This window comes from Muntiacus reevesi, chromosome 5, assembly GCF_963930625.1.
Source record: "Muntiacus reevesi chromosome 5, mMunRee1.1, whole genome shotgun sequence".
NCBI classification, from domain to species: Eukaryota; Metazoa; Chordata; class Mammalia; order Artiodactyla; family Cervidae; genus Muntiacus; species Muntiacus reevesi.
Genome location: NC_089253.1, coordinates 60617246 through 60643542, shown reverse-complemented (window position 1 = coordinate 60643542; position 26297 = coordinate 60617246). Strand labels below are relative to the sequence as shown.

The following is a 26297-nucleotide window of genomic DNA, read 5'->3' as shown; positions in this document are numbered from 1 at the left end:
CCTCAGTGTAAAACAGTTGTCTTGGAAATGGATGTATATGAACTTTAGAGACCAAACTTCCAAATGGAATTTGTTCCAGTTATGCTACAGACTGGAGAAAATGCCACACTTACTCAAAGAGTTATTTGTTACTTAGAAGTTTAAGTGTTCTGACCAGTGAAAAGTTAACAACAAATGAAAAAAAGCTGAGGACAGCATGATTTAAAGAATGCCAATTTGTGACCCAGGGGATAGCTATTTGCATACTAATTGTACTGTTCCTGCTGTCACATTCCCTTCAGCTGGAAGATCAGTCAGAAAGAGAAATTTGGCATCATCTGTGACAGTCAGACAGTGGAACGAAAAATGCCGGTGAAGTGAGTTGCTGTTTAAAGTTCTTTTTATCTCAGAAGATGTACAAATGAAAACACTTGAGTCTCCATGAGTCTTGATGTTGCATTTCTTTCATTTATGATAAATATGTTCATTGTTGTCTTCCCTCCTGATTTGTACTTTTTCTCCTTTCTCAACTGATTTTTCCTTCTTTTCTAAAAGCTGTCCATAACGCATGTGTTTACAGTTAATTCTTTATATTTACTAAGATAAGGCAAGGTTACAAAGTGGAGAAAACCCACTCTCTTTATGTGAGGCTTTCCCAAATTATTAATTGTTCAGGTTAAAGAACTAAGTTATACATGATCCTAGCAAAAATTATTCCCTGTTGCAACATGGACTGAGAAACTTGAACACAGATACTATCTGCTGATAAGGCAGCAGCTGTCATTTCCTGAAGCACTGGGCTCCTTGTGTGAATCTCCTGCTTGCTAATTGAGTGTGGAGAGTTCAGTTGCTGGAGCCCACATCTTTTTAATGGAATACAACAGGTTTGATCGGGCACCATTAGCAAGATAACTGGTAGCTTTCACACAGTTCCCATCTGGCCTGACTCGACTCTGGACACATAATATGAGAACTGCTGGCCTTGATGGCACTCACATAAGGCAGGATATCAGCCCAAACCCCATGAAATGCTAAGTGTGATTCTGGTTCCAGATGCACAAGTAAAATTTTCATGGCAAGTCATACACACACAAGTTACCCTGACCATGCATCACAATTTTACAGGAAATATATGCACACACACAAAGGAGAAGAGCTGGACAAAAGCTTTGTAAAGTTGCAACTAAAACACAAATAAAAGAGAAAAAAAGAAAAGCAAAAGAGACAGAAAGGAAAGAGGGAGGGAGGGAAATGTACAATGTCCATTTATTTACAGTACCACATGTCAAGTAAGTTCAGCCCAGTCATTATGTTCTAAGCCAGCCATGCTCTTTATCCCCCAATTTTAATTCAATAGATTTTTCTTAACATTCATAAAGTTACATTTCTAAAAATTTAAAACCTATGTGTCAGTCACATCTAAAATAAGAAAGGTCCTATTTTGGTTTGAAAGCACACAAAACTGAAGAGTCACTGTCTTCTGAAAAACTTTCTATTGAATAGAAATTAAAATTTAACTGCTTTATAGAGGAAATATTTGCTGTGACAGGTAATAAATCCTATTGCAGGAAAAGCACTCTAAAATTTATTTGACACATTATATATGTTCCAAAATGTGAACAAAGTATATAAGCATATGTATATTGACTCACCCATGCCAAGAAGAATTGTGAAGAGTTTGTGTATTTGAAACTCAAAATACACCTGTGTTTGAACTCTAACTGCCCATTAATATATGTGTGATATTACACCAGTTATTAACACCCCTTCTTCTTACTCATCAGTAACATGGGATTAAAACAGACTGTCATTTTCAAGATTAAATAAGGTAAAGTATGTGACGTGTTTAACATAATATGATACAGACTGTAAACATCTGGTACATTGTTATGCATTTTCGTGCTATTATAAAAATTGTCTTTCAGTTTATTCACATATAGCAATAAATTACTTTTCCAAAGAATTACATGTAATCAACCCCCAATTTTTTATTTGGACAGCAAATTAACATTGTTTCTTAAAATAATGAATCTGAAAAGCATCGCTTTACAACCAACCCTTCCATTCTATCAGGCTTGAAACTGAACCTTTAAGTCAAATTTGAAATCTGTTAGAAAATAGTGAGCTGAGGGCATTCCAGGCACAATCACACACAGTAGCGGGTATTTACTCAGAGGGCTGAAGGACAACTTTTTTCCTTTGTAACATCCTAGTATCTCTAATTCTATTATCACTAATATTCTATACCTATGGAATACCTATAATATTTTAGTATTCTCTCTCCAATTCAAAACATAAGAAATTTTCTTTATTCTTGGTTCTGCACCAGCTCCAAGACTTTGCTCTCTTTTTTGTGTTTTTACTGTTTCCCTACCTTTATGATGATAATAAGAATAGCTGCCACTCATTTGAATAATTCCATTCTAAAAAGACTCTTTTACATTCCAACCAGCACTTCGCTGACTATTCTTTTTGCTTTTGGCTTAAGAAAACTGGCTCTCCTTAAAGGACATGGTTTGCTTTGATGCCTTCAAAATGCATGTTGTCCATTTCCTATAGTTTCACTCACGTGGGGTTGACAGAGAGGTCCCTGGTTTGCTGCTGCCCAGTGATGCAAAAGCATCTCCTCTTTCCTCCCCCAAAACACACTTTGACGCTAATAAAATTCAGCTACACCTTCACTAGTCTTCTCACTACTGTCATCTACTAGCATCTTAAAAGTCACTGCACTTCTTCCACTGAAGACTTTAATGCCTGCCACTGTTTGGGGCTTGGCCATTCAGTCATTTTTTTATACGTCCAAGAAATATTTCTCGAACCAGACACAGTGCTCTCCCTGCTGGACAATAATATTTTTTTTCCTGTCATCGTACAACTTACAAACAAATGGGGGAGTACATATTCATCCCTGAATGATTCTGCCTAGAGTCTACTTCTCAGGGTTTTCTTTGATGGCTGTACCTGATTCAAAATGAATGTACTTTGCAGCCAGACTGGAGATCAAAACTCTCTGCCCTCTTCATTAACACACACTCCACAGGCACTAAGGAGAAATTTGAGTACCACGCTAAGCACCAAACTTCAATCTACAAATACAGACAACATTTTAAACATGTGCATTTTAAGTGATCATATGATAATTTTAACACTAGGGAAGCCTGGCGTGCTGCAGTCCATGGGGTCACAAAGAGCTGGACACGACTGAGAGAATGAACTGAACTGACAGAATTCCTAAAATTTGATAGAAGAACTAATGCTGGACTCATATGAAATATAACAGGAGCATTTCAGAGTAACAGTTTTCATAGTGTATACAAGCTCTTCTAAGTAAAATTAGATCGGGTCCCATTCTCCATTTATGAAAGATGAGAACTGAAACTGCCCATTTGAATGAAAGAACACCATTTCAAAACGGCTTCACAGAAAACCTTGTGTCCCCGAGATTTAGTAGATCAAGGGAGAAAGGAAAATCAGTTGCCTGTCATTGAGGAAAAAGTAAAAGAAATGGGAGATAGGAAATCCAAGTAATGGCAGATAGCAGCAAGTGTTCCCTGTCACCCAGCCTCCCTGTGTGGCCTCTGAGTACAGACATTACCACCTGAAAATATAACTGCAACAGCAGTAGAGAGAAGAGCAATGAAAACTGGGGCAAATCACACAAAGTAATAGAATGTAAAAGCATAGGGGCTGCATCACACTAGCATATTTAAAATTAGTCACCTTGATATGCAAATATAAATTTTATAAGAATGACTGGATATGAGACTATCAATCTTTTTAATAGAAACCTTCAATTAGATCATTCCTTTCCACAGCTAATAAGTCATTTGCACATCACAGCTACATCATCCAAGAATTTTCTTCTGGGTAGCAGATGTTTTCTATGGATAGGGACTTATTTCATTAGGATCTTTGCTTATTAAGGGGAATAATGCATGAAATATTTACATCTCAGAAAGTTTATATCAGAAAACTGGTTTATTATTTCTACATCACATCCCCCAAAGTATAACTTCTTCAGAAGACTTAAGTCAATACATTTTTTGACTACTTTGGAAAAGATATTACTCTGTCCTGACAGATACCTAGATTTAAATAAATCAACCCAGATGGAAACATACCTTTAAAGAGAAATGAAAGCTGTCTCAAAATGGGGTAAAGACTCCTTAAAATACTATAAACATTTTCAAGATCATCCCATGTTAAAAATCTTTAAAACTGTAAAGAAACTTAAGATGCATAATTATGAAATGGACAATTTTGTATACTGTGAAAACTTAGAAAATAGTTCATTCATCACTATTGCTATCATGATAACTCTTCAGGAACAGACTAGTATAACCCACATAAATTAACAATTAATATAGTTGAGATTAAATTCACTATTCTCCACAGGGCAATGAACAATCTCTCTTGTACCTTCATTAGAAATCAAGAATTTGCAAGTATGATCAAAACTGTTGGTTAGAATAGTAAGTAACTTGCTGGTGTCAAATCACATTCCCCTTTCTTTGCTATTGCTGTCCACTGTGGAAAATATTATACAATCCTTGTTGACCTTTTGTAGTTTAATTAGTGATGCAAAGTTCATTTAAATGATATAATTCAACAAATACACATAACTCAAATATTACTATACATTACAGAAGAAAAAGATCACAATGCTATTGTCAAGGGTAGATGTTGTTTCCACAGGTCACCAACTGCAGAAACAATGGCGTGGTCTGAAAATATGGACACACTTTTAACCAATCAAGGTAAGATCCAAATGATAACAGGCCTAAAAATGCAAGGATTAAAACTAAATCAACAAGTTCTGAAAGTTGTAGACATGTTATAAACAATGAGTGTGATCAATATATGAAGTATACGATTCCCCAAAGTCTTACAAACTTATACAGGCCCAAAGTTTAAATGGAATTAGGTTTGGCCTAAATGAAGACAAGATTATAGAAATTACAGACATTAAAAGAACAAGAAAATTCCAAATAGAAAGGAAGTGATAAAGTTGTCTTAGTCTCATCATCATTTGATGTATATCAAATACTGGAGTGCATAACTACACCCTTCTCCAGGGAATCTTTCCAACCCAGGGATCAAACCCAGGTCTCCCACATTGCAGATGGATTCTTTACCATCTGAGCCACCACAGAAGCCCAAGAATACTGGAGTGGGTAGCCTATCCCTTCTCCAGGGGATCTTCCCAAAGCAGGAGTAGAATCAGGGTCTCCTGCATTGTAGGCAGATTGTTTACCAGCTGAGCTACCAGGGAAGCCAGTCTCATTATCATTTTATATATATCACGACTATTATTGTTGCAAATTAAAACACACAAACTACTGAAAAGTTGAAAATTTAAATAAATTGTTTGCTTCTTCAGGCTAAAATAGAGTTTCTTAAGTATTTATTTCAACTGAGTTATTCTTACTTTAGAGAATACAAAAACATATTTGAATATATTTGTATATATATATGTATATTGTGCATATATAATTGTAATTAAAATGATGGCTTAATAAAGTAAGTTTGGTGAATTATAAATAAAACATCCCAGAATACAAAACAGTCATATACAAAGATATCTAGAATTCTGCTTAAGCTGTACATAAACCTGCTTTACACCATTTCTGTCTCATACAGGATAGAAATGATGCTACAAGAGACACAGAAAATATTTAAATGTAGTGTTTGTTCTAATCAAATGGCATTTCCACTTTAAATTTATAAAGTAAATATCAGAAGATTAGAAATGCTTAAAACATGATAAATCTGAATATGTTCTTCATTGCTTTTTTTTCATAAAAACAATTTGATTTAGATGAAATTACACTATCATTTTATGATTCTTAAATAACTAATTCCTAAAGTATAGATAGAAGATCTTGATGGGCTACAGTCCATGGGGCTGCAGAGTCTGACATGACCAAGCACACATGCACATACTTTGGGCTTCCCAGGTGACACAGTGGTACGGAATCTGTCTGCCAAGGCAGGAGATGCAAGAGTCTCAGGTTCGATTCCTGGACAGGGAAGATCCCCTGGAGCAAGAAATGACAAATTCTGTGGACAGGGGAGCCTGGCAGGCTAAGTCCATGAGGTTGCAAAGAGTCGGACACAACATACACACACACAAAGCATAGACATAAAACAACTTATCTAAGCCCTAGATTCCAACTAAGAACATATATTAAAGCTATACGGAATTTCATTTCTGTAAGTTTCAAGCACCTGTTTTTTCCTTAAATACATGACAAGCGGGACAGATCAGGTTTGCTAACACCCTAGGGAAGGTGTCTCTGCAGGTGGGGGATTGGCCGCGGCAGTAGTGCAGACAGAGGCATGAAGGTTATAGATGAATGCAGATGCATCCCCCTGCAGATCTCCTGGGATTTTGTACCTCATGCCCACAGAAAGTACAAAAGTCACAGATTCATCTGCAAAGCTGTTTGGATTTTGCTTTTCTAAAACCAGAAAAATAGCTCAATGCTTTTCAATGCTTTAAACAGATGACCCACCATATTACCTACTTGTTTTGTGACTTGATGCTACGCCTTGCACATACTGAGCAGAGATATTAGTGAGGCTTCTGCCACCTGCTCCTGACATATTCCACTCCTCAGCCCCCATCACACCTACCCATAACTATTCCCTCACACAGAGGGACCCTCAGATAATATACGGTTGTGACTGTGGTGGTACATTATTCTAAAGTCACTTGACAACCTATGAACTTTCAAATTGTATGTACATAGTAGACGAGTGATTCAACAATAGTCTATCCAAGGAAGAGATAACTAGCCCCAGCGTTGCCTGTTTATTCTGTTCCTATGTGTCCAAACAGAGCAACAGGAAGAGAAAAGAAGGAGCAACTGTTAGTTCAATGTCCCTCTTCATGAATATGGCAGGAGGGGAGAGAATAATAATTTTTATTTAGATCTCTAACTTCCCATCTCTTTGGGATGTTTTTAGATAACCCATATTGCAAAATACTTTCGTTTGCCTTAATGACACACATATAAAATAGTGCCAGACATGCGTCTACAATATTCTTTCAGTATTATTAAAGTATACACTTTATTATGTAAAATAGATTTTTTTTAGTATAAATTCTATTAGACCTCTCAAATTCATCAATGTTTGCATCAAACTCATGGAAAATTGTAGTTGTGTTATTAAGAGGATTTTTATAATCCAAATTTGTGTCAAGAAGCTTCTCGAATGTATTTTCTAACCAGAAGAAATGTGCAATTGAATTTTTGTAGTGCTCACATATTAACAACATTCACACTCTGCAATATTTCTACTGAGAATTTTAATTGGTATCTGATAATCTTTTGCAATGACCTGTTATTTCAACTCTACTTCGAATCATTAAAAAAAAAATTGTTATGTTTAGTTTTAATCCAGGGTTTCTAGATAATCACCTCGTTCCATGAAGACCTTTTCTATTTTCTGTACTATCACTTTCCTTCCAACCTGCAGGAACCAACAAACAACTAACTTAGGCCCCTTTCTATACATGTTTGATGCTTACTTTTTTGCTAGTCAATTTCTCCCTACTTTGCAACCGGAAGAGTCAGCCCTCTAGCACATAGTTAGGGAGAAGCAGCTTTGAGCCAGGCTGAGGGGCCCCCTTGGCAGGTGGAGGAGAAAACCACCAATGTATTGGAAGGCGAATCCTCTGAACACCAGTCTCAGTGATGAGCAGACACTGCCAGAGGAAGGTACCGACTGAAACTGACTAACAAACTGAAGGACTGCGTAGTTCAGGCAACTGCAGGAATTTGATAATAATCTTTCTAACCTGGTACCTCAGTAGAGGCCCACTCTTAACCATCCTTGGCTGTAAAAGATTTAGAAACATTGCCTTCTCAAAGGAGTTCTTGGTGTGCCAAAAAAGATTCTGGGGCACATTTTAATGAGGAAGCTAGAGAAAAGAGTCTAAACAGGTGGTCAGAAACTTAAACATTTATGAACAGCAATAATAAAAGTTTAAATGTGACTGAAAATAAGACAGTGAGAAGAGCTGGAACATATGGGAATCCTAGCATTTCTGGTTGCTATTCAATTTTTTAAAGGGCTACTATTAGAAAAATAGACTGAATATTTTACGTTGATGACTACTGATCCAAAATCAAGCTTTCTAAAGTTAAAAACTAAAATATATAAATGCTATATTTAGAAGGATGATAAATATTTGCCACTGAATCCTCAAATGCTTTCACTAAGCAATGAATACAATTGGTCACGTGACTGAACTGTGTGATGCACGAATGTTTTCCTCATGTATTTTATAGCTGGTCTAGATGCTTTTCGAACATTCCTAAAATCAGAGTTTAGTGAAGAAAATGTTGAGTTCTGGCTTGCCTGTGAAGACTTTAAGAAAACAGAAAGTGCAGAAAAAATTGCTTCCAAAGCCAGGATGATTTATTCTGAATTCATTGAAGCCGATGCCCCCAAAGAGGTGAGTGAAATATTCCACAACAGAGAATATTTATCCACTTATCCACTAACACATCTGCTCCCAGTTGAAAGACACCAGGTCCACCTCAAGGGAAATTAAATTGTCGCCATGTCTTCAAACAGAAGATATCCATAAATCTGAACAGAAGTTCCTTATGGTGATCCTCTGGCACTGATTCAGTAAATAGTTTCTAGCACTCTCTATGTGCTTCAGTGTTTCTATTTTCCGAGCACAACAAGCAGGCGCTTAAAAAATAGCCTAATGTCCCAAATTAAACAGCTCTACAGAAATCCTGTTTAAGCATGCTTCTGGATTTATTTCCAATTCAGTTTCATTTTTCCTTTTGTAAGCACAGGGGTCAATTTGGAATAGAACTCTTGAATACAATTTTTAAAATAAAAGAAGATACGTACGGGAAGGTAAAGCCTACTAACCAACAGTACAAATTCGTAATATTTAATATTCTGGAGGCCCACATCACGGCATATAATAATGCCTTACCTTCTCAAAGAGGGGGTTGCTTGACTTTTTTTCCTTGATGGCTGTTGGGGTGCACCCCGCAGGCTTGCAGAGACATCCACGGTTCAGTGAACCGGGGAGCTTGCACGTGTGACGTAGGGTCCTGGAGCCACACCCCGTGGCTTGCGGTGGACGGTGGAGGGAACACGGCTACAGACTTTGCCGCGGGGGATGGGGAGGAATGGGAAGGCTGCTAGTTAGCCGGGAAATGACTGACATCGGATTGGCTCATGGGTTACCAGGGGTACCAGCAGAGGGTCAGGGCCCTCCAAGCGCCTTCTTGGAGCAGAGGTCTTCCCTTATTAAACTATCAAAGGGAGTCATTCTGTCCTAAAGATTAAAGCAATCACTGACTGGGGCTGAGAGGCAAACATGCAGATGTTTACTGGCTAAGGTCCACCCTGTGAGTGGGCTGTAGGGAGCCAGGGACTGCTGGAGCAGGAGCTGGACAGGGAGTGAGCAAACAGCCATCCTGCGTGGCCAGATCACCGTGGTGCAAATGAGCCACAGGTGTGCGGGTGGCCTGGCTCTACAACAGTAAAAATGAGCCACAGGTATGTCTCAAGCGGTCAGATTCCACCTGTGCTGCATTAGGAAAATAGAAAAGGCCTTACAGGAAAACCTGGAAGGACTTTGAGAAGAGCCCCTCAAAAATGTTTTATGTATATACCATCTCATTTATAATTGACTTAATTTCCAGAACCAAATGATGATCATCTCTGCTGCATCCCCTTAATGTTTAACTTTAAAGTTTAAACTATTTACATTTTAAAACTGCTGTAATCCCTCACTGATTATAACATCTAAGCAGAGAGTTTTAATGCCTAAGCAGCAGATGGGACTCTACCTTAAGCCACTAGCACCAAACATAAACCACATACGTCATCTGTCCCTACAGAGTTGAAATACTGATACCCTCCCAAGTGACAGCTACTATATGTTCTAATCCAAAATTAAAATTCATGGTATGAGAAGTTATTGTACTAATGAGGACAGAGGACAGCAAAGATGAAATGCAAACATTTTTTTAAATCTAGGGCATAAAGTTGCTGTATCAATAGTTCAAGTTTTAGATGGACATTAATTACTGAAGCATATATTGGTATAGTAAAATTTTGCTGACATATGAACCACTGAAGCTTAGCCTGGAATTCAAAGGGGGGAAGAAAAAGTAACTTAACTCCTGTGGAGCTATTTCAACATTCATTTCCCAGTCACTATCTAAGAATCAATAAATGAGTCCAGAAAAATTTAAATGTAGTGTATAAGATTTGTCAAGTTGATTTATGTGTCATTCCCTAAAAGGCTTTGAAATCAACTCTAAAGGTAATCTATTTATTGTGATATTGGTTTGAAAGCCAGATTTATTTTTCTTCATGAATCTGTCTGCTTAATGATTATTTTAAGTTTTTCAAATATTATATATGAAAAATCTTAAATTAATACTAAAGAAATGTAATCTTTTAATTACAGCTGAACTCAAAGTTATAATATATAATAAATTATCAATTTGGATAAAATAGTTTTATTTTCCTAATCTTTCCTGAATTAATATGGTAATAATTTTAAAAAATAGTACAGTTACTGTTTTAGGATACAAAACTTTCGTACTTATTTTATAATTTGTCCATCTAGTTAATTTTATAGTTGCTTTACAAATCAAGGATTATATTGACTCGAAGTATCTAAAAATATTGTTAATGGATATGACAAAATTCTCATTGAAGATGAAGTGTATATATACAATTGAAACAGCCATCATCTTTCCTATTATGTGCCATTAATTATTTCCAATTCAAATTAACTAAAGGGCATATGTCTCTTACATACATGGGCTATAGCCCATCAGTTAATATTACATAATACAAGTGTTAGTGTGAGTCATTAAATGGAATTTTCTTGAGAGTCTGTTTCCACAATGAAGAATCTGTTCCCACAATGAAGTCACACAGTAGAAGGGGAGATTGACATGTGATAAAACCAGTCAAATACACAATAGGCAACTAATAAGTTGAATCATTTAAAGCTTGTTATTAACAGTGTGTGGAAGAGCAATGAAGTCTATCCAGAGATTTACAGGATGGATTTGTAGGGTGATTCACACATGAAAACTATGTCATATTTATCAAGAGAGCAAATGAAGAAAGTATTTCAGATTGAGGGCACAGGGTACAGCATAGATGTACAGAACTCCCTAGAGTTTTCCAGAAATCACAAGCATTTTGATATCACTAATGAGAAGCAGTGGGATAAGGCTGGACAGGCAGTGATAAAGATAAAGAGAGGGTGGGAAGTAACCTAGATTTATCCAGTAGGCAGACTTCACAAGACAACGTGATATAGCTGATAAGGAGGTTGGAAAATACCATTTTCATAAGTAGAAAATTAACACAAGAATGAGATTCATATGAAAGCATTCTTCATTTTTCAATATTCAATTACAGTTGTAAAACTGTCTCGCATAAAGAAATCAAAATTATAACCAATTTCCTTGGTAGAAAACCCTAAAATAGAGAACAATGACAAGGTCACATCATCCAGATGTCTTATTAAATCCCATTTACTTTCTTTTCAACTTTTCATGTCTTTATTTCTTCATCTGTAAAATTGCTAGCATGACAATAATTTTTAATTGACACAATTAGACAATTTACCATCAGACTATTTACTAACAATCCCTGTCTATAAATGGATGTTACTAATGGTTCTTTGTTTCCTTTTCTAATAGGCAAAACTGCACAGAAAAACTGAACTTTCAGGTCTCTATGAGAGATTATAATTGCAGGAAACTTTATGCCCTCTCCCTTAGAGTTTTACCATCTCTCTGGTTTCTACACTAATTGTGTGATGTAGTAGAAAATCTAAAGGTTAGAGATACAGACTCAAATCCTGTAATCTTGTGTTGACCTATTTTATCCCTCTGAGCCTCAGTTTCCTCATCTAAAAATGTAGCTGTGAAAAAGGCACAGCAACCATACAGGATAGATGAAAATGGTGAGTGAGATCGCATTTCTAGGGTTTGTCTCAGGCAGAACAGTCTTTAAGTTTTAATTCCTGTTTTTCTTTACACAAGTCACTATAAGTGCTACTGACTCTACCCCAAAACATTGATTAACTAACTTCTAAGGCCATCTGAGGACAAGCCACTTTGAATGATTTGATAAATGTATACATGAAACTGAAACCGTTAGTCACTCAGTCATATCTGACTCTTTGCAACCCCAGGAACTATAGCCTGCCAGGCTTCTCTGTCCATGGAATTCTCCAGGCAAGAATACTGGAGTGGGTAGCCATTCCCTTCTCCAGGGGATCTTCCTGACTCAGGGATTGAACCTGGGTCTCCTACACTAAAGGCAGATTCTTTATTGTCTGAGCCACCAAGGAAGCCCCTAAATGTATATATATATGAACACAAATTAGAAAAACATGTTAGCAAATCACACGTTTCAGGTAGAAATATCTACTAATTGAATGGATTATACCTAGATATTTTCAGAAGATATTGCAAGGGGAAATAAAAGTGTGAGTCAGATATTTCTGACTAAGTAGTCTAAAAATGAGAAAATTATTACATAAGCAATATATATTTTAAAGTGTCCTTACCACACACAGTAAGAACTGGAATGTGGCAAAGAAAAAAATTCTTAACCTTGTATTTATTCTTCCTTCAATTTGGACCATTAATTTAATAATATTTTAAAAATTTCAAACAATATTATTGGGTTTCAGAAGAATGTAAGTCTTAAAATTAAAATAGTATCAGCCATCAGGGAAACCCAAGATACTGACATATTTTAAATATTTATGTTTTATATCTGTCATTTACAAATTATGTTTATATCATCTCTTATATTAACAAGAAAATTAGTCAGGAGGGAAAATATGTGACTAAAGAGAAAACTGTTTATGTTGATTGTCATTCTGTGAGATTAGAAAATGTTCCAAATCATACCACACGGTAATGTTTAAAAATTATATAAATTCAAATTCAAATTATGAACAATCTGGGACAAATACATTGGCAGTGTTTTAAATTTAAAAAAAAGTACAAAAAAATTTAATTCTTAAATGTATTTATTAACTGTGAATACATCATAATCCATAAAACAGAAGAAACTATCATCATAAAGGAAAAGACATCTTAATGCATTACACGGGACACTTTTAAAATATCTGTGTCTGGATGTTTTGCTTTTAATTTTTATTGTAGCACAGTGATATTTGGTGACTCTTATTTCATATCAATAAATGCTTATTCTATGCCTACGATTAACCACCATAAGATAAATTCCTTCCACGGAAGGAAAGTTGGGTCTAAGCAAGAGAAAAGATAATAAACACAGAAGTACAATGCAATGTATTGTGTAAATGAGGTAGCTTGATAAGGAAATGCAAGACAATAGAGTAGATTGAAACTATGGTTTGGCTCAAAAGAAACAGTCTAGTTGGGTTAAAAAATGAGATTTCTAGAACCAGGAAAAAACAGCAAAGCAACAAATGATTAAGTGGAAAAAATTTTAAAACAGATGAAATTGTTTCCATTGTATCTTTTTTTAGCATTTTTATTTTTCTTTCCTGTTTCTTTTGGTGCGGGGCACATAAAGCAGCATGCAGGATCTTAGTTCCCCGACCAGGTATCAGATCTGTGCCCCCTGCTCTGGGTGAGACTTAACCACTGGACCACCAGGGAAGTCTGCTGTTCAGTGCCAATGGACTGCAGCATGTCAGGCTTCCCTGTCTTTCATTATCTCCTGGGGTTTGCTAAAACATGTCCATTGAGTCAGTGATGCCATCCAACCATCTCATTCTCTGTCATCCGCTTCTCCTCCTGCCTTCATTCTTTCCCACCATCAGGGACTTTTCCAATGAGTCAGCTCTTTGCAATTGGTGGCCAAAGGATTAGAACTTCAGCTTCAGCATCAGAACTTCCAATGAATATTCAGGATTGATTTCTTTCAGGATTGACTGGTCCAATCTCCTTGCTAAGGGACTCTCAAGAGTTTTCTCTAACACCACAGTTCGAAAGCATCAATTCTTTGGTGCTCATTCTTTTTTATGCTCCAACTCTCACGTCCGTACATGACTACTGGAAAAAAACATAGCTTTGCCTAGATGGGCCTTTGTCAGCAAATTGATGTCTCTGCTTTTTAATATGCTGTCTAGGTTTATTATAGCTTTTCTTCCAAGGAGCATCTTTTAATGTTATGGCTGCAATCACCATCTGCAATGATTTTGGAGCCCAAGAAAATAAAGTCTGTCATTGTTTCCAGTTTCTCCCCATCTATTTGCCATAAAGTGATGGGATCAGATGCCATGATCTTCATTTTTGGAATGTTGAGTTTAAGCCAGCTTTTTCACTCTCCTCTTTCACTGTCATCAAGAGGCTCTTCAGTTCCTCTTCGCTTTCTGCCATAAGGGTGGTATCATCTGCAAATCTGAGGTTACTGATATTTATCCCAGCAATCTTGATTCCAGTTTGTGTTTCATCCAGCCTGGCATTTCACATGATGTACTCTGCACATAAGTTAAATAAGCAGGGTGACAGTATAAAGCCTTGATGTACTCCTTTCCCAATTTTGAACCAGTCCATTGTTCCATGTCTGGTTCTAAAGGGACATTGTTATAAAGGTTCTAAGTGGTCAGGGAGGTCCTTTTATTATAGCTAAAAGATGATAATGATTGAATAGTACTGAGGCAGGATACTGAGATAAGGCCTTTATTTTATGATTTTATTTCTTCATCTATTTGTGGCTCTGCTGGGTCTTCACTTCTGCAGAGGCTTTTCTCGAGTTTTGGCGTGATGGGGACTACTCTCTAGCTGTGGTGTGTGGGCTTCTCCCTGCAGTGGATTCTCTTGCTACAGAGCACAGGCTCAAGGACAGGTGGGCTTCAGTACCTGTGGTGCAGGAGCTTAGTTTCTCTGAGGCATGAAGGATCTTCCTGGATTATGGATCAAACCTGTCTCCTGCATTGGCAGGAGGATTGCTTACGTCTGAGCCACAAGGGAAGCCATGCCTTTATATTAAATAAGGTTAATTTTGAGAATTCCTTGGCGGTCTTCCAGTGGTTAGGACTCTGCACTCTCACTGCCGAGGGCTTGGGATTGGAGCTCTGATCAGGGAACTAAAATCCCACAAGCCACATGGTACACCCCTCCCCCACACACACAAAAATAAGGTTAGTTTTATAATCCTGAGGGAAAAGATAGACCTCTGAATTCTTGGCAGAGAGAACCCCATGGCACTATAAGCATTTCTCGATATTCTCAAAATGCCAGCTTTGTATCCTCCATTTTATATTCGTATTTTCTCAAAATGGTAAAGAATCTGCCTGCAATGTGGGAAACCTCGGTTCACTCCCTGGGTTGGAAAGATCCCCTGGAGAAGGGAAAGGCAATCCACTCCAGTATTCTTGCCCAGAGAATCCCATGGACAGAGAAGCCTGGTGAGTTACAGTCTGTGGGGTTGCAAGGAGCTGGGCATGACTGAGCAACTAACACTTTCCTCTTTGCATGTTTAAGTGTTACTTCCCCAATGAGCTGATATTATTTTGAGTCTTGGTCCTGACCCACAAGTTGCCGCTTGTCAACAGCACCCCCGAACTATAAAATCACCACCAGATAAAATGTTTGCTTATTTATTAATTTACTAAGTTTTTGTACACTTATCAATAGTTAGCGGTCTGTTACATACCAGGCACCATGCTGATGCAGTTATGAAAAAAGAGTCTCTGAATAAATAAAGCTAACCATCTTGGTGGGAAGACTCTAGTTTAAAAAAAAATTAGAATAAACGTTCATGGATGTTGTGATAGGGAAATACAGGTAATATGGTCACTCTACATGGAAAAATCCAAGTCTAAGGGATCAGGAAATGTATCTCAAAGGAAGTAATTAGTGAGCTTTGATCAGAGATGTGAGTATAGAAGGAAATAAGACAAAACAGAAGGATGGAAGGATGATAGGAGAGGAAACAGAAGAAGAGTCTAGCAGGGCGCCAGCTGGTGTCTAGAAGGCTGGCCCAGTAGAGGAAGAAGCCCAGTTCTGGGTGCCTCAGAGTGTACGTGGAGCCAAGAGCATCTTCTGAATCCTAGTGATTTCCGCATCTCTGTTTATTTCCTCTTCAACTCAAGGGATCTCTTAACAAGGAAGAGAGAGAGAGACAGAGAAAGAAGAGGATAGGGAGGGGGAAGAAGAAAGGAAGAAAAGCAGAGATAAAGAAACCCTAAGCTGCACACTTGCCCAGGGCTTTTATGTGGACTATCTGACTTGATCACCATGCTCTCTCTTAGGCAATACAATCATCCACCTTGTAAAGGTGAAAAATGCACTGAGGCTTAGAGAGGAAAATATTGAGTCCTGCAGTCATTAAGATACACAGATCCTAAAGAGGGAGGTCTTCTGCCCCTGCTTTTATATTTTAATTTCCTTCCTCTAGATCTACTACATATTTTCAATGTTCACGACACAGCCTGGGAACCTCGGTGTTTACGCTAAAGGTGAAAGCAGAAAACTACCTCGTCACATAAGTCTATCTTCCTTTCTGTCAGAAGCTGTATTTCTCTTCTCATATTCTCTCTATTTTGTATAACTTCTTAAACTGTAAAGCAAGAAAAGTGGCAGGAATAATTCATTTAGTAGCCTGCAGTATCATTTTGGCCCTCTGAAAAAATGACTGCTGCCTTTCAACTCTAAAACAAAACGCTCTTTGAATTTGCACACATCCCTGTGCCACTTAATCTTGGATCACCATGTCGGGGTTCGTCAAGGAAACCTATTCCATCCTATTCTCTGTTGCCTGCTCCAGATAGCACTTGCTCCTTCCATCTATTTTTAGCAATCCATATCCTTCAAGCTTTTATACATTGATTGCATATGTTTGATTTTTTTTTTTCATTTCTCTTGTCCAATTTAAGATGTCAGTGCTGCCTCCCAACTCATGTCACTTATTTCTGTCTTTAAAACCAACTGTGACAAAGGATACACTCCTGTGCAGAATGGATTCCCTCTCAATGTTATAAACTTGGCTATTCTCAACTTTCACAGTAACCCTTGAGAATATACCTCAGGATATTCGTGTGCCTTTAATGATGCCAAAAACGAAGTAATACTAGAGGTGTTAGCGGTGATTAAACAGAATTATGTAGCCAAAAACATGATTATAGGCAACTTTAATTTGAATAGTAATTTTTCAGCGCTGCTGTGAATGAGGTTGAGGTGGCTGCCTGCCCCATTTGAGTAAGGCGCTTTCCATATGCATGCACACACTCTTTGCATAATGACCATCTCCTGCTACACCATACATTCTAAATGAGGGAAAGGCAATCTCATTTGAATGTGAGAGTTCGACTGAGAACTTTTCATTCAAATTATGTAAAAATATATAAAGCACAGTTTAGGGTCACAGGAAAGCCAAAAGGTACAGTTTCAAATGCATTCTTCCTGCTACAATAATTTGTTGGAAGCCAAAAGAACTTAAAACTGCTGTCATAGAAAAGAGGAATTGGCTTGCATAACTTGCAGTTATCAAAATCACCTGAGCATTAAAATATCCCTGGCTCATTATAATAAAATCGCTTTTTAAACAACAATGCAAACACCAGTCAGAGGCACTCATTTTAATGCACTGGATTGTTGTCAATGTCAGCTGTGTCAAGGCCTTTTCAAAAATGACAGGACTTAAAAGTCGCTAAACACTTGCGATGACATCTCAGCTGTCATTCTGTGAGAATCACAAGCCTATGTCTTGTTTTCTGAGATTGGCAGTGCAGCAGTCTCAGAGAGCTGAGATAATCCGTGACCTTTGGAAAAATAAGCAAATTAAATGTATTTCTCAGCATCATTGAAACTTAAGTGTATCCATAGAAACAAAAATGCAAGTGACTATTCCCATGAGTAAATAATATAGATATAACTCTGTTTATTTCATCAATCGATATGCCATTCAGCCCCTGCTCTGGACCTACTAATCTGAGCTGCTCGGCTGAGTCTAAGCTTCCCCCAGGGCCCAAGCAGCTCAGGAGGGCCTCAGGTCCACACAGTTGGGAGGCCTGCATCTCTATAGGGTTACCTGCTGATAGGGTGCCTACTTTCAATCTACTCCAAGATCAATATCTCCTCTGTGCTTACTTTTTGAGATAGCAATTGATATGACTTAGCCAAACATCAAACTTGAGATGAGAGCATAATTGGAGGTGCAGTTGGCAGACATGAACGTCAAAGTGATCATGTTAAAGGAATGTATGTATCAGAATACATGCTAGGCTGAATATTTTCACTTTTGTCTTGATACTAAAATTTCAGGGGACTCAAGAAGAAAAGATAGGGCACTGTGGGTAGACTACACTCAAACCTTTTTTTTTTCTTTTTCTTTTTTTTTTTTTAAACCTTATTTAGACCGACTCCTTGGGACCGTTTAATGACACGTATCACCCTCTCTTAACCAAAATATTAACTTCAGTTGGTGTCCTGTACTTAATTTCTTCCTCTCTTACTGACAATTCTTTACCAATTTCTTTTGCATTCCTACCCATAGCCCAGCACACACTATCTTGAGGGGAGGTGGTCGTCATTTATTTTCTACCTGCATTTACTCCCCAGGGGATCTCTTCCAGTCTCAGCTCTAAAAGGGCATCTCAACCTTCACTACAAATCTGAGTCCTTATTTTTGCCTCAAACTTTTCTTCTGAGTTTCTGTGTCTCAGTGAATGGCAACTCCATTCTTTCTGCTCTGGCTGAATAATTGATACTCATCCTTGGTTCTTCTCTTCAGCGCCATATCCAATCCATTGACACTTTGTCATCTCATTCTTCAGAATATTTCTAACATCCAGTCATTCTTTAAAATGTTGTTCCTTATCCCACTTCATAAATATTCAGTTGCAGGCTTCATCTATTCTACATTCTAAGTATCTCTGAAATCTATACATTTCCCTCCATTCTGTGTGAAATGACCCAGCCTAATCCACCATGACAAACGACCTGAATTTCTGGTATGACCTACTAATTTTTCTCCCCTTTATCCACAACTAGTCATTATATCACATAGCAGCCAGTAACATGTTTTTTCAAGCACATGTGTTTACATTAATTAGTACCTTACTTAAAATTCTTCTTGTTGCTTTCAAGTTAATTAAAAATTATTTAAGAAGACCTGTAAAAGTCTGTGTGATATAGACCTTTATGCCTTTTCAGGCTGTTGCCCTTTTCCACCTGAAAACCTGCTGGGCTTTTTCCAATATCCCCTCCCAGGTCCATTCCATAATCTTCTATACTCATAATAATACCTTGATGATCAGCTTACAACCTCATTTCTCTCAGAAAGATTTTTTTTTAAAGAAAGTAGCTTCTTTCCTTTGAATTCCTTTCCCAAAATCTGTCTTCTTGATTGACTTTCAACTTAATTATTTTTATATGGTCAGATCTTAGCACAATTGTTAAGTACCCATTCAATGAAATAATTTAAATGAATAAATTATAGAAATTTACTACAAAACAACCACTTTTTCAGATGAGGTCCTTTTTTTATTAAAGAAAAACAGGGATAATAATACTATCCGTCTTATGGGTATGTGTGTGTGACATACAGTAGCCATATAAAGACTCAGCACAACAGTAGTAATATTTGATGAATATTAACTATTATTATTTACAGTTAAAGTAATCTTCTTTAAATATCCTAAAGATTATTTTAGAGATAATGTCATTGCTTAAATTTTTTGAAACAGGAGAAGACAAAATTAACAAGGAAAATAATCCAGGGAGAGAAGACTTGGCACAGAACTTAGGTGATGCGTGACTCCTCTGCTTGTATGTTGAGGGACATGTAGAGAAAAAAGAATCAGTGAAAGAAACAGGGAAAGATAGCAGATAAAAGACAAGTTAATTCCATGCCACAAACTACTGAATTCCCTTTATAGTAACAAATTTTCTTCTGTGATTATCAGACTGAATACTTATCATTAACAGAAGCCACTGTGTCCAAATCTGTTTAAGCAAGAAATCAAATTTCTTAGGATTTTTAAATCAAAATAATGTATGATGATAAGGAAATTATAGTGACATTCTTTATGTAATCAAGAAAGGGTTCTTGGAGGATATTCAACTTCAGCTAAATTATAAAGGATTGAGGAAAATCTGTACAGAATAAAGTTGTGGAGGAGAGAGGGATTTTAGACGGTGAAACAGCATAAACAAGGGCTTTAGACAGAAAATTCACTCTGGGAACAGAAAGTATATGAAATTCTGTTCATCTCTGTATGTCACCAAAGATAAGTAGGAGGTAATTTCAAAACAACATTTGAAGTTCAGGTCTGAGGAAGCTCAAATGCAAGGGTAACATGTTTAAATTTTATATTATAGAAACTAATGGTTGTCGACTGAACATTCATACAATGAAAGTGATATTTTGGTGAAATTGGCATAGTAATGCTGTCCACTGTGTGTACAGGGGGAGGTATCACATAAAAGAAAAATTCCATGGTTTAAGAAAGACATTGTTATACAAGATTAAAATGGAAAGATAGGCATGAGAAAGATAAACTATATAAAAAAAATAAATAAACTGGAGAGATAGGAGTGGATTTCATAAAGGCAGAGGGAACCTGAGATCAAATTGTCAACATCCATTGGGTCATAGAAAAAACAAGAGAGTTCCAGAAAAACATCTACTTCTGTTTTATTGAAAATGCCAAAGCCTTTGACTATGTGGATAACAACAAACTGTGGAAAATTCTTAAAGAGATGGGAATACCAGACCACCTTACCTGCTTCTTGAGAAATTTGTACACAGGTCAAGAAGCAATAGTTAGAAATGGACATGGAACAACGGACTGGTTCCAAATTGGAAAGGAGTACGTCAAGGCTGTACATTGTCACCCTGCTTATTTAATTTAGATGCAGAGTACATCATGTGAAATGCTGGGCTCAATGAAGCACAAGCTGGAATCAAGATTGCAGGGAGAAATATCAATAACTTCAGATATGCAGATGACACCACCCTTATGGCAGAAAGCAAAGAACTAAAGAGCCTCTTGATGAAACTGAAGGAGGAGAGTGAAAAATTTGGCTTAAAGCTCAACATTCAAAAAACTAAGATCATGGCATCCAGTCCCATCACTTCATGGCAAATAGATGGGGAAACAATGGAAACAGTGACAGACTTTATTTTCTTGGGCTCCAAAATCACTACAGATGGTGACTGAAACCATGAAATTAAAAGATGCTTGCTCCTTGGAAGAAAAGCTATGACCAATCTAGACAGCATATTAAAAAGCAGAGACATTACTTTACCAGTAAAGGTCTGTCTAGTCAAAACTATGGTTTTTCCAGTAGTCACATATGGATGTAAGAGTTGGATTATAAAGAAAGGTGAGCACCAAAGAATTGATGCTTTTGAACTGTGGTGTTGGAGAAGACTCTTGAGAGTCCCTTGGACTACAAGGAGATCCAACCAGTCAATCCTAAAGGAAGTCAGTCCTGAGTATTGGAAGTCCAATGAGTACTGGAAGGACTGATGCTGAAGCTGAAGCTCCAATACTTTGGCTACCTGATGCAAAGAAGTGACTCATTGAAAAAGACCCTAATGCTGAGAAAGATTGAAGGCAGGAGGAGAAGGGGACGACAGAGGATGAGATGTTTGGATGGCATCACCAACTCAATGGACTAGAGTTTGAGAGAGCTCTGGGAGTTGGTGAAGGACAGGGAAGCCTGGGGTGCTGCAGTCCATGAGGTCACAAAGAGTTGGACATGACTAACGACTGAACTGAAGGAGTGAGAAATAAAAGGAGCATTGTGAAATTACAAAAGAAAAGGTGAGTAAGGAAAGTTCTATATATATATAGATAGAGAGAGAGATCAGAGGGAAAAAAGAGTTGTCAGAGATGATTCTTAAGTTTCCAGCTTGAACAACTTGGAGAAAAATAATGACATTTATAAAAACATGTGGGTGTGCTATTTTGTCACTGACATTAAAATGAATTGCCAAGACACATCTTCCTAAGACTACTGATTATCTCCTGGGAACAGTGTCTCTGCCCATCACTTAGATATCTATAGCTGATGTTGGCAGCTTATTGGTAGGAAAACAGGCAAATCAGAAAAGTGAGAGGGGAAGTCAGAAGTACAAATTTAGTATATTTGAACAAATAATGTTAATTATCAGTAATATATGGAAATGAATAGTTCTGCTTAAAATTTACCATGATTTTTAACAAATGTAGAAGCTGCTTACACAACATGCGTATATTGAATCCTCACACTACACAAGGCATAGTGAAGGATAGGCAAAATTAAATATAATTTAAAAAACACAAAGTCCTTTCACAGATCAGAAAAGGTAAACCTTACAAAGCAGATGTTATTCGAATATAACTTTAAGGACATAAGAGCTTTCCTGGTAGCTCAGATGATAAGAGTCTTCTTGTAATGCACGAAACACAGGTTTGATCCTTCAGTTGGGAAGATTCCCTGGAGAAGAGAATGGAATTCCATGGACAGAGGTTACAGTCCACAGGGTCACAAAGAATTGGACACAACAGAGTGACTTTCACTTTAAGGACATAAAAGACTGTGATAGACTTAGATGAGAAGTGGGTTTCAGCTAGCCTGGGATGGTGAAGGAAAATATTCACTGGTAACAATGTACATGAATTTGAGCAAATTCTGGGAGATAATAGAAGACAGAGAAGCCTGGCATACTGCAATCCAAGGAGTTACAAAGATTCAGATACTACTTAGCAACTGAACAACAACAGCAACAAAATATAAGAAATCTGAGAGTCAGCAAACACAGGGCACAGAGAGGAGAAAAAGTATCTAGGCTTGGACAATATTGTCTTGGTCATGAATGCCAAGATCAGGGCTTTGGGCATTTTAAATAGGGAATATGGAGCTATTGCAGATGTTCAGTTCTGAATAAAATAATAAGACAGTACTCTGCACGCACTGTCCCTGCTATCAGTGAAAACTCGCCCAATGAATGAATGCCTAAAGGAGTTACCTTGGTATATTTACCATTAAGGGGGATATAAAGTTAAATAAATTGCAGACGACACCATTGAAGAATTAACAGCACATGTATAATCTCATACCCTAGCAACACAAGACAGGATATGAAAAAGATTTCACTATTTGTTGAGAAACCCCTACAGAATCTTGATAATACCCACTATTCTTTATTCCCACTATGGGAATCAGGAACTATACCAGGTTCATGACATGATATCATGTCATCTCCCTGTTCAAAAACACTTCTGTGTCTTCCCACTGCTTCTAGTAGAAAGATAGGAGCCCTTTACCACAGCAGATAAATCCTACAAGACTTGACCTGTGTGCCTCCTCTCCCAATCTCCCTCCCCACGGGAACTTTATCACCCCCTGCACCCCCACCACGCAGACACAGAGGCTCTTCAGAACATCACCAATTCATTCTTGCCTTAAGGACTCTGATTTTTTTTTTTTTTTTGCCAGAAACGTTCTTCCTCAGATTCTTAGAGAACTGGCTCCTTCTCATTCTTTCTAATGTAAATCTAAAATTAAACTGTATAGAAAATATATAGTACTTTCTCCAAATATAGAAAGCATCTGGCACATAACAAACTCATAAATATTTGTGTAAACAATGATTATATGGATCATCTCACTTTAATTTTTATAACAACTCAGTCAAGAATGACTGGGCTTAAAGATGAAAAATAGCTTGGTCACCCAGGTCACCAAGGTCATAAGCATTAGAACATAGATTGGAAAACTATCCTATAACCTTACCACTACTCCACATCATCTTTCTGTGTAAAGAAGCAGAAACTGATTGCAGATTTTGAGGCCTTGGAGGACTTTGCATAATTTCATCTGGAACTTTGATGCAGGACCTGAGAGGATAATCAAAGAAATAAAAACACAATGTAATCTGAATCCCCAAGTAGCCGAAATCCCTAAGAAAGAAAATATCAGTGAGCAAATGGTGGCCTTTGATGATTCTTTTCAAAATAAAAGTTTTTCTTTTGTTCTTTGTATGAGAATAATAATATTGAAATAATTTGATATTGCTTGTCTCATTTAGCCCTTAAAAGACTTCAAGACATTATTATTATCCTTTTTTACCCCAAGGAAATAGAAAGTTGAAGGAAACTGTAAAACTTGCTTTACTCATATAAACAGCAAGTAAGTAGCTAAGAAATTTGATTGAAGGTCTGTCTGCCTATCTTTTAACTTCAATTCAATGAACATAAATTGTCATTTCTAGTTTTTTACCAGACCCCCAATTTCTAGCATTTTGGTCTCCCTCATTTTGCCAAGAGACATAATTCTATTCGACAAATATTTATTGACTTCCTATTATAGCAGCAGCAGAACCTGCCTTTGGTGAGCTTTGAGTTTTAGGATTCACATCTCTTTGATAATTCACGAATATTTTCAGTTTAAGTGAAAAAACTTGGATGTGAAATTTTCTGCTTCTCAGAAAGCATCCTGGAAATGGGTAGAACTGGACAAGAATTTCCATGAGGTTTGGGGCATTTATGTATTTGCAGGTGTGATGTGTTCCAATATAATAGATCTCTATTAGACCTTGCTGAGAATGTTTACTTGTGGTAGTGCTAAGGGGGCAAGAATATGCATACACACATCTGTACGTGTGTATGTACATTCCTTGGGAGGCATGGTGTTCTGTGAACAGGGGTAGAGTGTTAGTTGGTCCATTTTGGCAAACAAAAAGAAACACAATTTAGGATGAAAAGCAAGATTATGAGAAACAACACCGGGAGCTATGGAGAATGGGAATGTACTGGTGAAGGCCAGCTTAGTAAATTCTAATTACTGCTCTGCCTATAGACAAACATTTCAGATATTAAGGCCAAAGTACTAGAAAGAAATAAAAGATGGTAGGCAAAAAGAATGTAAAGTCACAAAAAATCTTATATGCATCTCCTTTGTCATTTTTTTATAATCTCAAAATAAGGTTTGACCTCTGTTTTCTATCAATGCCAACCCTCTCAACCTAGGTAAAGTAATTGAACCAAGCATGTGTTCTGCATCTCAGAAAATGAACGTGTGACCTTTCCGCTGTTTTGTATAAGATTAACTTTATGCTTAAAAAATTTCAAATCATATGTGGATCTCCCATCTGTATAGACCATGCAGTCTTTATTAAACTAGTCTAATGTGATGCAATTTATTTCCACAGATTAACATTGACTTCAGTACCAGGGACCTCATCTCAAAGAATATTGCAGAACCAACTATCAAATGTTTTGATGAAGCTCAGAAGTTAATCTATAGTCTGATGGCCAAGGATTCTTTTCCTCGATTTCTAAAGTCAGAGATTTATAAGAAACTGGTAAATAGCAAAGAGATTGGAAATCATAAGAAATGGCTCCCTTTCCTGTAAAGAAGGTAAATGACAAACTAACAATCAGATTATAATTGCGGGGAAAGAAGTGATAGGATAGATCAGCTAGATCGATAAACTTCAAGGCTAGAATGTTTTAAATATACAAACACAATGTAAGTTTTTTTAGGATTTAGAAAACAAGCTTTACTTCAATAGAAAAATAAGATGTTATATCTGAAGACTGAATGTTTAAGTCACTGGTTTAGAATGTGTTTCTTTTATCAGGTACTTAAAAATCTCTTACTGGGAGAGTACAAAGGAAGTTTATGGAGATATAATACACTCTTAAACCATAAGTGGATATTCTCATGACATTATAAATTCAGGAAACTATATATCCTCATGTTGCTGCATGGGAGACTGTTTAGCATCATACTGATGATTTTAAATACCATTTGCATTAGTCAAAACTTCACTTTTGTAAAAAGAGAAATTCTGAACCAAAACCCTTCATTTAGTATATCAACTATTTCTTTGCAACCAGCATCTGCTACATAATGATGCAGTGGTTATCTAAACTGCTATGGCCCTCAGATTAATGACAAAGAAAAAATGGCACATATATACATATATGCCATTGATTAAACTGTCAAAATAGATCACTTAGTTTAATACTGTGGCATCACACAGTCATGTATGGAATGGGCCTTGTGGGTGGGAAGGATTGATTTTCTTAGCTCAATAAAAATATAAAGGAAAGAGGAGGAATAAAGAGAATGGATAAGTGCATATATGATGAGCTGCACAACAGTACCTATCCCATAAAGTAAAAGATTACTGCAACATTATCTACTCAAATAAGTATGGAGTTAAGCATTCACTCCTTCAGCACTGTAATTTGTTTATAGAACTCAAAGAGATTTCAAAATGCCTTTCTTTTGAGATATTCCTACACTGCACTCTTTCTACATGTAAATGTCCTCAGTTTTGACCAACTCTGCAACCCA

At 37.0% G+C, this 26297-nt stretch overlaps 1 protein-coding gene across 1 annotated transcript; it reads left to right on the top strand.

Moving 5' to 3' along the window:
• The first annotated feature begins 345 nt into the window (after positions 1 to 345).
• RGS21 (regulator of G protein signaling 21) lies at positions 346 to 25347 on the top strand. Its single transcript, XM_065936920.1, has 4 exons — positions 346 to 356; positions 4660 to 4736; positions 8277 to 8443; positions 25144 to 25347. Exons 1-4 carry the CDS (start codon positions 346 to 348, stop codon positions 25345 to 25347), a joined length of 459 nt encoding a protein of 152 aa, XP_065792992.1.
• Positions 25348 to 26297: the final 950 nt, after the last annotated feature.